Source organism: Nanorana parkeri, unplaced genomic scaffold (genome assembly GCF_000935625.1).
Source record: "Nanorana parkeri isolate BGI_ZX_2015 unplaced genomic scaffold, ASM93562v1 scaffold432, whole genome shotgun sequence".
Taxonomy (NCBI): domain Eukaryota; kingdom Metazoa; phylum Chordata; class Amphibia; order Anura; family Dicroglossidae; genus Nanorana; species Nanorana parkeri.
This window is the reverse complement of record NW_017306700.1, coordinates 274,687-287,400: the sequence shown is the minus strand read 5'-3', so window position 1 is coordinate 287,400 and position 12,714 is coordinate 274,687. Positions and strand designations below refer to the sequence as shown.

The window sequence follows — 12,714 nt, the reverse complement described above, 5'->3', positions numbered from 1 at the left end:
TTGTGAGCCTGTGCTGGGAGTGGACCGCTTCTCCCTCGCAGTGTGCTTGCCTAATCAGGGTGCTTTGCGAGCACTGTCACTCATGGCGCATGTGTCTGTACAGCTGTCTCTCTGTTTAGGTGGCTGTCAGTGTGGCTGACAGTCTGGGAAGAGCCTCCTTTGTTCCCAGGCACTTTCTTCCCCTGGTTCTCTCCCTTCATTCTCTCGCCCCTATCAGTAAATTTCATTTGCCGCTTGTCTCCGCACATTTTCCCATTACCACTCATAGCTTGGCTGCAATTATGATTTTTCTGTCTCTTTTCTCCCTAGTGACAGTCCCCTTAACTCCCTCCCCGCCCACCCCTCTCCTCCTAGATCTCTCGCATGCCAGAGAGTCCACAATTGCGCCCCCCCTAAAACAACCTGCAGCTACATCCGGAACATGTGCAATCACAAAGCGCAGGGGGAATGCAGCGCGCTATCTCCCGCTGTCACCTTCCCATCTCACCATTCTCTTCCTGCACCTCCTGCCAATCACTGACATGCCAGACGGCACCCCACCCCTCCATCTCTCAGCACACAGCGGTGCTGTCTGCAGCTGCAGGAGTCTTCTCTCAGTCCTACATTGTCCTTGCAACGTGCCTAACCCATTCAGGGGAAGGGCTGCAGGACTGTGGCTGTCCATGGTCCTAAAGAAGAACTCCGGAAGTTTAAACAACGTACCCTTGCAATGTGGCTACCGCTTCACTGCAAGGGGTAAGTGCTCATTTTGACTAGGGGGCTCCGATAAAAAAGGTATACTCACTATCCTTGGCCCTGTGATGGTCAGCGCTCACCTATCTCCTCTTCGGAGCCCCTACGTCTAATGCAAGTCAATGGACCTACGTAAGACTTGATGACCTCACAAGTCTTTAGACTGCTGGAGCCTAGGGGAGAAGAGGGTGCGGGCACTGGTCTTGTAGCCCAGCGGGACTGAGGATCAAGTGACTATATCTGCTCCCCTAGACAAAATGAACACTTACCCTTGCAGTGTGTGTGTGGTGGGTGGGGGGGGGGGGGGGGGGGGGCAGTTCATTTATCCCAGTTCATTAAAAAATACAAATAGGCAGCTGAGAATCCTTTATTGCTGAAGAGACGTAGTATGTGTCTTCTGCAATAAAAAAAGCACATTTTTAATTTTCCACATTTTTTAATTGCAGGTAAAAACTCCTTAACTAATCATTCACTGATGACCCCGCCATGCAGGTCCTTGTTCAGGCTCTTCCAGTTATAGGGAGCCAACACTCTGTCCATGTCTCTCCACTGTGCTTCTGCACTGTCACCCTGTCACAAGGGCTTCTACTGAAGACTACAAGTGGCCATTTCGACGCAAAGTATGGAAGCCTCCATTGCTGACTAGATTTTAGAGTTGTAAGCTCAGGAGCTGTCATCCTGGTTTCACTACATATTGAGTCACTGCCATGTTAGTTATCCAGGATTGGGATGGAGGTCTCAGAGCTTGTGCCTCTAAAGACAAGTCAGCAAAGGCAGTGCTCAAATCTCAGGTTGCAGCGTGGCCCCATACATTGCAAGCTGCTCCCCTACCGCATGATGTGGTTTCTCCAACTGGCTGTACAAGGAGTACAGGCTGACAGGAGGAATCATTGTGTGCAGTGGGGAAAAGGTATTCGACCCATCCAACCCTCTATCTCTCTCCCTATCTCCCTTTGTTCTCTCCTTCCCTTTCCTCCCTTCCTATATGTCCCTCCCTGCTTCTTTTCACCACCCTTCTCTCCTTCTCCCTTAATTCCTCTCTCCTTCCCTTCCTTTATCTTCCTTTTTCCAACCTTCTCTCCTTCTCCCTTCTTTCCTCTCTCCTTCCCTTCCTTCCTCCCACTAGCTCCCTCCCTCCCTCTCTTCCCCACCCATCTCTCCTTTCCTCTCTCCTTCCTCCCACTATCTCCCTCCCTCCTTCCCCACCTTTCTCTCCTCTCTCCTTCCCCTCCTTTCTCCCTCCCTCCTTCCTTTACCCACCCTTCTCTCCTCTCTCCTTCCTCCCTCCCTCTATCTCCCTCCCTCTATCTCCTTCCCTCAATTCTTACCTCTCTCATTCCCTTCTTCCCCCTCTTTCTCTCTCCCTCCTTCCCTTCCTCACCCTTCTCTCCTTCCTTCTTTGCTCTCTCCTCCCCCTCCTTCCTCCCTCTGTCTCCCTGCCTCCTTCCCTTCCTCACCCTTCTCTCCTTCTCCATTCTTGCCTCTCTCCTTCCCTCCATCTTTCTCTCTCCCTCCTTCCCCTCCCCACCCTTCTCTTCTTCTCCCTTATTTCCTCTCTCCTTCCCCTCCACCCTCCCTCTGTCTCCCTTCCTCTTTCCCTCCCCTACCCTCCTCTCCTAACTTCTTGCTTCTCTCCTTCCCTTCCTCCATGCTTCCATGTCTCTCCCTCACTGTCTCTCTCTCTCTATTTCCCCCAGTGTCTCTCAGCAGCACATAGCTAGGTATACCTAAGTGGAATGTAATTATGTGGCACAGAATGGATTCTGCTGCATATGAATCTTGTCCAGACACAGTGTTTTTACTGTAAACTGTTCTGCTTCCTTTATTAAGGAGAGCAGTGGAGGGAACTGCTGGCTGTGCATGTTCACCTTCTGCTCCAATGCACCTGATGACTCTGTGCACATCTCCCGCCTGCATCCTCCGTCACGCCACCTCCCTTACAGGAAAATACTGGAATCATTTTTTGGTTTTCCCAAGTGTCCTTCTAATAGTTGAAACTGACCCACACGTCTTTCCCAACAGTCCACATAAGGTGCTCCTTTCTTTCCTGTCTACACTGGGACAGCATAGTATCAGGAACCATGTTAAGGAACTTTAGGACAGCATGTTTATGAATAGGTCTTCTTCATTACAATCAGGTGGAATCTGGGGGTTTCTAGATCAACAGGTCACCAACAGGAGGGAACAGGGTGGACTGGTGCATTACACTATTCTCCCTGTTTGGCTCTGTTCACACCTAGGCGTATCGAATATGCACGTTTGTCGCGCGTTTGGTGACACGCAATTTTACCGCGATTCACGGTAAAACAAACGCGCGTTTCTGAGGGCTACTTGGCTGTATCCCAATGGAAAAACGCTGCAAAGAAGCTCATGTACCTTTTCAGGCGTAGGCCGTTTTGTAGCGCGTTCAGACGGGCTGAAATACGGCAAGGTGTGAACCATACCCATAGAAAACAATGGTATTCTCATGTTTGAGCGCTTTGTAGAGCGTTCGTAGAGCGTTGAACGCGCTACAAAACGTACAGGTGTGAACCAGGCCTAAGTGTTTCAAGGTTTTATTTTGACCGGGGTGTGCCCTCCTTTCACTGGAGTTTACAGCTTTTAAAGCAAAGAAGTTTTAGTGTAAAGAGCAAAATAAACATTTTCAGTTGGTTGCCCTAACTGTGGTCAGGTTACACGAACACTCTCCATTATAGCCCCCATCCAGCTATTAACACACAAACTGATCTATAGGCCCTGAAGCAAAGTCAGCAAAGTCAGTGGACTGAAGCCCAAGGATGGCTTTGAAATGAATAATGGTGGAGATTTGTGAAAAATGATACTTGTGCTGTATATAATGATTCATCAGCAATGCATTCATGCAGATGATATGATGCATCTCTGCTTCCTGTTTATTTTTTCCGCGACACAAAGACAAACCTTCATTTTAAACCCTCCCAGTAACGCAGGCTCCCCTATGAGTACAACTCTAGGTTACCGCTGATGCATTTTAGTCCATCTTCGCAGATAACGCAATTCCGGGCCGTTTTAATTAAATAGGCAAATGTAGGAGACGACTCTCACCTCCTCCGTCAGTGTTCATGTTTCCGTCTCATGTGAGAGAATATAATTTCATGGTATGTTATTTTATGGGCTGCTTTATCAAAGTGTCTGAGGAGTGACTGGCTGATGGATTAACCTCGTGGCATGACAGTGTCAAGTGACAATGCCTGGTATGAGCCGAGGAGAGTCTGAGTGATTAATCTGCCTGTGTGTGCCGTGGGTTCACTTCCCAGAGCATCGCTTAGACAATATTGCGCAGGAAATGAGCTGGGGGCTCTGTGTGGACCCCGCAGGAGAGGAGACCTGGAAGTCGCTGCGTATTCATTTATAACAGAATATGAGCTGCCTGCTATCGCTTATTACAGGTTTGTAATAATTGTACTCAATGACGACTCCAGCTGCTACCCAATAGTGGCTGTTAAAAACTTTAAAGCCCAATTTAACTTTCAGTTTAAATCAGCAAAATACATTCCAGGTGCATTAAACATAAGGTCTGCAAAGTCATACAGATGGTTTCCTTTAGAAAGCAGCCACAGCGTAAGTAGAAAAGTCGGTCTCCTGCCAGTATGCTGCAGAGAAGAACATTTCCTGTCTGTGTCAATCAGTGGTCTCTCTGCTAAGTCTGATCTAGAGCTCTCCAATCAACAGAATAGCTTTGCTGATTGCAGAACTATACATCTGTCTCATACGGGGGAGTGTCAAGCCTCGACAGAGAGACCACTGCTCCCACACAGAGAGCAAGGGTCCTTCTCTGTAGGCTGTTCTACTCATGCTGTGGCTGCTTTCTAAAAAAAACAAACTAAGCAATAAAAAACTTTTTGTTTGATGCAGGGGCATCCCGAGGCCTGGTGTCACCCAGAGCGTAGACCAGGTGACACCACGCTGTGATGTCATCACGCATGCACGTGACGTCATCGCGCATGAACGGCCATCTAATTGACGCCTGCCGGCTCTTTGCACGATATTCTAATTATTCGAGTTTCACCTGTATGTATTGGTATGGGGGAGTACGTGACCTGCAAACCTGAGAAGTTGTTTAGGCCTAAGAGCCAATAACTAGGCCTGAGCACAGGACCAGGGTGTGATATCACCATTTCCCCCAGGACGTTGATCCAGCCGATGCGGAGCCAGCCGTGATCTTACTGGCTCCGGCCACTTGCAGAGAGATCAGCGCCCCTGGTTACCAGCTAACCAGGGGCCCTGATCTCCAGACAGCCTAACTCTCTCGGGTGCTCTGGGAGTCTCCTGCAAGGAGAGAAACACTGCTTTTTCTTTTTTTGTTTTTTATTCTGACACCATAGGAATGCATTGCTAGATTCCTATTGGTTATTTCAATTTGCAATGGCCAATAGAAAACAGTTGGGCGAAGCTAGCTGTCACTGCTCGCTCCGCACAATCATTATCTATTTATTTTTTTCTACTTTTTTATTTATTTTTCTGTTCTGCTCGGAGGGACCGAGTAGAACAGCTGAGCCGAATGCCACTCAGCGGCATTCGGCTATTCACTCACTGCTGTTCGGCATCTAAAAGAATAGGCCGAACAGCAGCGAGTAGCCTGCCGGAGGTTCGGCTTAGCCGATCCAGATGTTGGATCGGCTGAGTCGAACTCCTTCTGCACTTCGGGTCGGGCGAACATGCTGAGCTGATTTCAGACGATATATGGCTGAAATCAGCCATACCAGCCTGAAGTGAATAGCCGAACAGCGTTCGGCTCACTTCGCTTTAGGTCGGTCATTCACTCCGCTGCCTACGGCAGCTTAGTGAGAAGACCCCATTGTGTCTATTCCATCAACTCCTGCAGTATACATTTTTGGTCACTAGATGGCAGCGTTTATAAATTCTGTTATCTATGGTATACTCTATTGTATTGAATAAGGTAGAGAATAAAGCTGTGGCTTTCTTCCTGTTTTCCAAGCCAAGCCAAGTGCAGCATGCATATCACACTTTGTGCTTGTGTATCTCTGTGAGGCTGTGCAAGAAGTTCCAACACACAGGCAAAGAAACTCCAAGATTTGGGTCGTCGCTCCTTACCCAATGCCCAATATAGACAGGTATCAGTATAGAGAGCCCCCAGATAGCAATACAAATCCAACATCCTTCCCCACTCTATCTAATATAGGAAAAAAAGGTGTTTGGCTTGCCATACATTTAACAAACAGTGAATGAGAATGGGCCAGAGGTGTGGTATGATGTATCCCCATGGCTACAAAAATGCCAATATCCCAAACAGTTCTCTTGTGTTGTCACCCTGCCAATGCGCCCCTGGTGGAGACAATAAATGACTGTGCCAATGCACATTGAGCAGACAGGTTGTCACCATCAGAAAGCCGATCCAGATCAATGATGTGCAGCCAATGCTGGAGTGAGCCCATGTAGAGAGGAAGCAGCTGAAAGAAGCTGGAGGAGATCGGCAGCACTGAGATGGCAAAAATACATTTTACATAAAAAAATGTCCTATTGTATTTTATACACAATGGGCAGGGCCGATGCTTCCACTAGGCAAACTAGGCAGCGCCTAGGGTACACTGCTGCCTAGAGCGCAGTCTTGACCACTCACCCTCCTTACGGTGCTCCCCGTCTTTCAAATTGCAAAAGCCAATAGCAGGCTAGCTATTGCACCCTCCCACTAAGCAGAAGAGCGGAACTCTGCTCAGTGGGTGGGGTTTCAATAGCCAGTCTACTATGGACTATTTCAAATTAAAATAGCCAATAGCAGTCTGGCTATTGCTCCGGGCTGCTTACATCCACATGTCGCCTGTGGAAGCTAGCCAGCAGGAGAATGGGGCCCTGCCAGGAGGGATTAAGGGTAACGCCACGGGAGGGGGGCTGGGGGGTGCAAGTAGCTGGTCTTGCCTAGGGCACAAAATATTCTAGCACCAGCCCTGACAATGGGGGAATTTATCAAAACTGGAGCAGACAAAATCTGGAGCAGCTGTGCATGGCAACCAATCAGCTTCTCTCTTCAGTCTGTTCATTTAAGATTTGAAAATGAAAGAGAGAAGCTGATGGGTTGCCACACACGTCTGCTCCAGATATTGTCAGCTCCAGTTTTGATAAATTCCCTTCACAGTGTTTTATTAAAATGTCCCCCAGTTAGGGTTTACATCTACTTTTTCACTTTATTTGACTTGTGAGCTTAGTCCTCAATTGCCAATATTGTAACTGTATGCAGCAGCTCAGATACAAAGAACCTTATACATGTTCTGTGGGCTATTGTCTGTATACAGATAAATAGGTACTAATGGACATTCTTCAGGCAGATGCACACAACAACAGCCTCATTTTTTAAGTGCACAGTTTTACATTAACAAGTTACATATTACAGATTCACATAGAAGAAATGGAATCCGATTTTACTTTGATGTCCTCCCTTCATTGTCATTGTTCATGATGGGCAGCCAATGTCTCCCTCTGGTGGTCAGAAATATAAATTTTTTTCAATAATGCCAGCAAATAATTTCGCTATTAAAAAACAATATACTATTGTATCCGCCAGAAGATTATATTATAGACATTGTAAGATGAAGGTCACAGTAATATAACGTCTCAGTCACCTGTCACTGTTTGCTCCACTAACAATTATGCAATTTAAAATAGGCTGACGGGGCCGGCTTTTATAAAAGGAAAACATTATTGAGGCAAAAAATGACAATTGTCAACTTATTAGAGAGGAATGCCATGGCTAGAGTTATTACAGCACACAAGGGTTAATGGCAGATTCAGGGACATAGTAAGCATGCTCTGCGCCAGTAAAAGAGCTTGTCCATATGTGTAGTTAGCTTGGCCCTGCCAATGTAATTTTACAATAGGACCCAGGATACGCTGAATGACGCTTTCCTTCTGAAGATAGTTCTGTGCAAATCTATCTATATTCATATTTCTCTCTCTCATATAATCTACAGTCTATCTATCTATCTATCTATCTATCTATCTATCTATCTATCTATCTATTGTATTCTATTGCTATTATAGGATAGAGCCTATTTTACTCGTCTCTTGTTCTGTTTATACTATCTATCTTCTTTTAATATTCTGTCTATCTATCTTTCTTCTATCTATCTATCTATCTATCTATCTATCTATCTATCTATCTATCTCCCTGACGATCCCTTTCTCTCTCATAGTAAGCATGCTATGTGCCAGTAAGAAGGCTTGTTAATGTCTATAGTTTGCCCGATCATGCATACATTCTATTGTTATTTTAGGATAGAGTCTATTCATTCTCTCTCTCTCTCTCTCTCTCTCTCTCTCTCTCTCTCTCTCTCTCTCTCTCTCTCTCTCTTTCTCTTTCTTTATCTCTTCCCTTCTATCGTCCTCTCATCTTTTTCTCCATTAATTTGTATTTATGAAATGAAGCATTTAAGTGCAGACAAGATAGTGATTTCTTCCCCTGATAACCCTGTAGATTGAACAAGGCCAATAGAAGTATTGACTCAACAGCCATTCCAGGGAAAATATTGTTTCTTTACAGTTGAAAGCTTCCAATGTTAACGATCCAGACATGAAAAAAAAAAAATGACAGTCTTACAGAAAGACACTTGTGTCCTCCATGCGTAGAACAAATATATTTTCCTGATAAGAGCTCTACATGGTACAATCTACAAAGCTCCAGCACCACAAGTCCTCACCGCTAATCTAATTGTTGTGCTGCATGCGGAGAGAAATAAATTAGCTTGTCCAAGGTCACCGGGATCTCAGAAGGATTTCTGCCCATGTGACATTCCTGAAGGCCGGTGGTATTATCTTCAAGTGGTTCTCCAATGTTGACGGTGTGCATTAGTGCTTCTCCCATCGTCCAGAAAGGCCCGCCAGCGATGAGCGCTTACTGTCCTGCACTCTTGATCTTATTAATTGCCTTTTTCATTTCTCTGGAGCAGAGTTGCTGCAATTTTTACGACAGGCTCAGGGAAAGTTTCCCTCATGAATCATTGGGATCACAATGACATTAGATAAAAAGCAGAAGATGCTTCTGACTGCCTTTTGCAGAATTAAAGAGACACAGGTGTTTCCGCAGGTGTTCAAAAGCAGCAAAACTTTAATAATGTTTTCTGTAATCATTTCTCTTATTTTTCAGAATACTTTCCCACCTAATGATTTAGTGAGGCAGCCTGAGGCTATTGCCTCAGGCGGCATCTCTTTGGGTCACATGGGGGGGGGGCAGAGCGCTGCACAATATTTGCAGTATGTTTGTCGCCCCCTTTATGGCCATAGCATCCCAGGTCACTAGGAGCCGGGTGGGGAGATGTGTAAGATCAAGTACAATGCTCTTAAATCATTTCAGAGTAAAGGCAACTTTTCTAGTAGGTTGTATGCTTTCTCAAGGTGTTTGGTGTAGCTTGCATGAGAAATAGTCATTTTAAAATTATTTTACCCTTTGAAGTTTTTCAATAAAGAGTAATAAATGCCAAGAGTGCCTGTGGATGTTTTTTCTTCTAAACATTTTTGAAATGCAACCATACACAGGTGAGCACGGGTCTCCAAACCTATAAATACGCCTGGTAAGCGGGATCTCTTGTGGCAATGGCAACCTCTTTGTTTGAATAAATCATTGTCAATCATTTTAGGCTTTGAATTTTTGCAATAAAGAGTAATGAATGCCAACAGTGGCCGTGGATGTCACTTCTTCTAAACACTTTTGGAATGCAAGCACAGACAGGTGAGCACTAGTTTGCAAACCTATAAATAAAACTGGAAAGTGGGATCTCTTGTGGCTACCTCTTTGAAAAAATTGTCTAAAACCCCCCCTGGAGTAAACATGAGTGCCATACAATTCTTTTTCTATTAACATCTTTTTCATTGACTGAGGTGCCAGCTCAGGGAAGAAACAATCATGTTGGCACTAGTCATCATTTAACCCAAAAGAGAATCAGCATTGAATAGGGGAGCTCTGAGTCTATGGAGGACAGCCCTGGAGAGGTGGTGGTGAGCATTGTAGCTAGAGCTCCTTTTTAATTGTTCACATCTTCACATTTTATTTGTATTTTTTTGTGTTTTAATTTGACATGACAGTAGAATTGTGAGAAGCGAGCATCATTAGGAGAGTAACAAACTCTGCAGGGGAAATCTTACTGCTGAAGAACCCCAAGGACAGAAGAATCCCAGTGGGTGTCTTAGCCCACTTGACTCCACTTATAACTAAAACACCTGCTGCTGGTGGGCTGATATGTGATTGATCAACATGTTGTAATTCCTCTGTGTTTCAGCAATCTTTTCTCCTTTCTGGACACTTTTGTTTTTCAGGTTCCTAGAAGCTTCCGACACACGATCACAAAGTTACTGTATGGGTACCGCACACCCACATGACAGGAAGAACTGAGTGGGACTGCGATCACTCCTCTGTGAGGCAAGTCTAATAAACAGCTGTTAAGCTTGCTTGTTCCATATGGTCACAAAGCAGTCTGGCTGCAAAGGAAAAGAAGATTTATAACTAATATAGAGGATGAAGGATTAGTTGGCTTACTTAAAGAGACCCTGTCACCAACCTTAAACATGGCAGGTAAAAGCATGGAAAAGAGTATTTTGATTGTTTACTTTTTATACGGTTGTTCACAAAAGGGTGAAGGGTTTGGAGAAGGCAGGAGAAGTGAACAATCTAGGACAACATAGCTGATTTAGAAAAATTCTCCAATTTCACTCACTTTCCAGTTCTGGTAGTGCCTAATTACTGTATGTGCTGACCCAGCTCCTTCACACCTCACTTCCCTACATAACCTTTATTGTAGCTGCTGAGGAGGAACAAAGGGCTTTATTGTATTTGAGTGACCGCTCATGTCCAAAATGGCGGCGCCCAGCACCAGTCTTAGCAATGTTTACACAAGGGAGGCTTTACAGGTAAATAACATGAGTAAAATATGGTAAATGTGCACATAGTGTTATGGGAAGATTTTTTTTAAATGAATGGTTTGGTGACAGAAGAATTATGGGGAGAGTGAAATACACTCATTATCACTCAGTTCCCGATCTTCTCCCTGCAGAGAACAGTGACTGTCAGTCACCGCTCCCTGTAGGGATTCAGCCCTCCCCTCTCTGATCCTCCAGCGCTGACTGGAGGGACAGACAGGGGACAGGGCGGAATACAGCTCTAGAGAGGCAGAGCCAGCTGTCAATCAAGAAGCAGGGTGGTCCCGACAATATTGTGGGGATCTGTCCTGGCTGTAGTGCGGCTCTGCACTGTCAGCATATAGTAGGCAATAGCCCGTTATATGCTGAGTTTTGGGTCACAGGAGAACATTAGTATATGCTCCCCTGTGACCGTAAAGAGAACATATAGCAAAAAAAGGTTGGGACATAGTTCTCCTTTAAGGAGTATCTAATGCTAAAACTGTTTTTATTTTAGATACAGCATAGAAAAGTTCAGGTCCGAAGCTGAGTTCCTTCAAACCCAGAAGGAACTCCTACTGAACACAGTAGTAAACTCCTTCTGTGCTGCCCAATCAGCTGCAAGTGGGGAATTCCCCACCTACGGCTTGATGTAAGCAAAGGGGCAGAGGCATCATTACTACATGCCTATGTTTGGTGAATTACATTTATCTAATACGCTATGTGGCCATATAAGGTAAATTACATCACAACAAGCATCTCGCCCCTTTGTTTACATGCAGCTTAGGGGGCTGGGAATTGCTGCCCCGCAGCTGATTGGGTAAAAGTGATCATGGCATTTCCTTGCTTGGAGGAGCTCAGATTTGGACCAAGTTCAGTCCGAACCTGAGCTCAACCTAGTTGTCACCAGAACTGGAGATGAACATGATTCTTCCAGTGGGGACACTTGTGATAACTATCTTAGATTTTCCCTTTCACTTTAGGGGGATTTCCTTTGTCTTCTTGTTATTTCCCTGGGACGGGAAATGAAGGAAAATCTCCCCCAATGGGACAAAGCCAACGATTAAAAAAAAAAACTGACAGGGGTTCTGCTCTATCCAAAACATTAAAAAAAAGTGTTGGCTTTGGATATAATTTAATATGCTAAATGCTAATGCAAAAAGTTCTACTACCTGCAGCAACTCCAAGCAGTCTCACCTTGCACCACTAGGGTCTGCAGTTCAGTAAAGCACCGACCTTTAAAAGGAGATTACTACGGGATTTGTTAAAGCAAATATACTGCTAAAACGAAAGGGTCTATTTATCAATGTTTTCACCCAAGATTCCCCCGTACCCCTATAATTAAATCTTATGTGGAAAACTAAACTAAAGGGTTCCTGCAAAGGAGAACATAGCTACTCACCTCTCTTGCTGCCCACAAGGGTAGTTGTACTTGTAGGCCAGGGCTGTAGCTACCATGGGGCGAGTGAGGCACTTGCCTCAGGTGCAGCTGAGAGGGCTGCGCCCCCACCCGCCCCTGTTGCCATGGCGAGCAAAGGGCACCATTGGCAACAGGGACGGCAGGCGGCCAACACAGCCCCGGCTCGGCAGGGAGAAGAGGAGTGCCACAGGGTCCAACTTTTCCTCGGATCCCTGCTGCTCTCCCCTTCGGACAAAATGAACGGAAACTAAAAATATTTCCATTCAACAAATTGTTATGCTATTTTGTATTTGGCCACCAGCGCATTCTGCAAATGCGCACCACCATCCTGGAGGTGGGGCGCATGACATCACATACCGCACACGTCTGTTGGGGGGCATAATTTTCTGTTCTTGCCTCGGGCGCAAAAGGAGCAAGCTACGGCTCTGTTTTAGGCTAACCTTCAGTAAATTACAAGGTCTGCTTATACTGTCTGCACCCCCTCCCCCCCATTCACCTACTACTATAAGTAGGTGTACAATGTACCTGTAAAGAAAAAAGGTGTACTTACCTCACCCCCATATACTTGCCCCACCCTTATATACTTACCTCACCCCCATATACTTGCTCCACCCTTATATACTTGCCTCACCCTTATATACTTACCGCACCCCCATATACAGTACTTACCTCATCCCCATATTTTACCTGAAGCATCCAGG

General features: G+C 45.5%; 1 protein-coding gene across 1 annotated transcript in view; it reads left to right on the top strand.

The window, feature by feature from the left end:
• Nucleotides 1-662: 662 nt before the first annotated feature.
• The window catches only part of LOC108789943 (A disintegrin and metalloproteinase with thrombospondin motifs 5-like), a 70,632-nt gene continuing 58,580 nt past the window's right edge, over nt 663-12,714 (top strand). The window contains exon 1 of the mRNA XM_018560095.1: nt 663-735. Within this exon, the coding sequence (XP_018415597.1) occupies nt 663-735 (73 nt within the window). The remainder of the gene's footprint in view (nt 736-12,714) is intronic.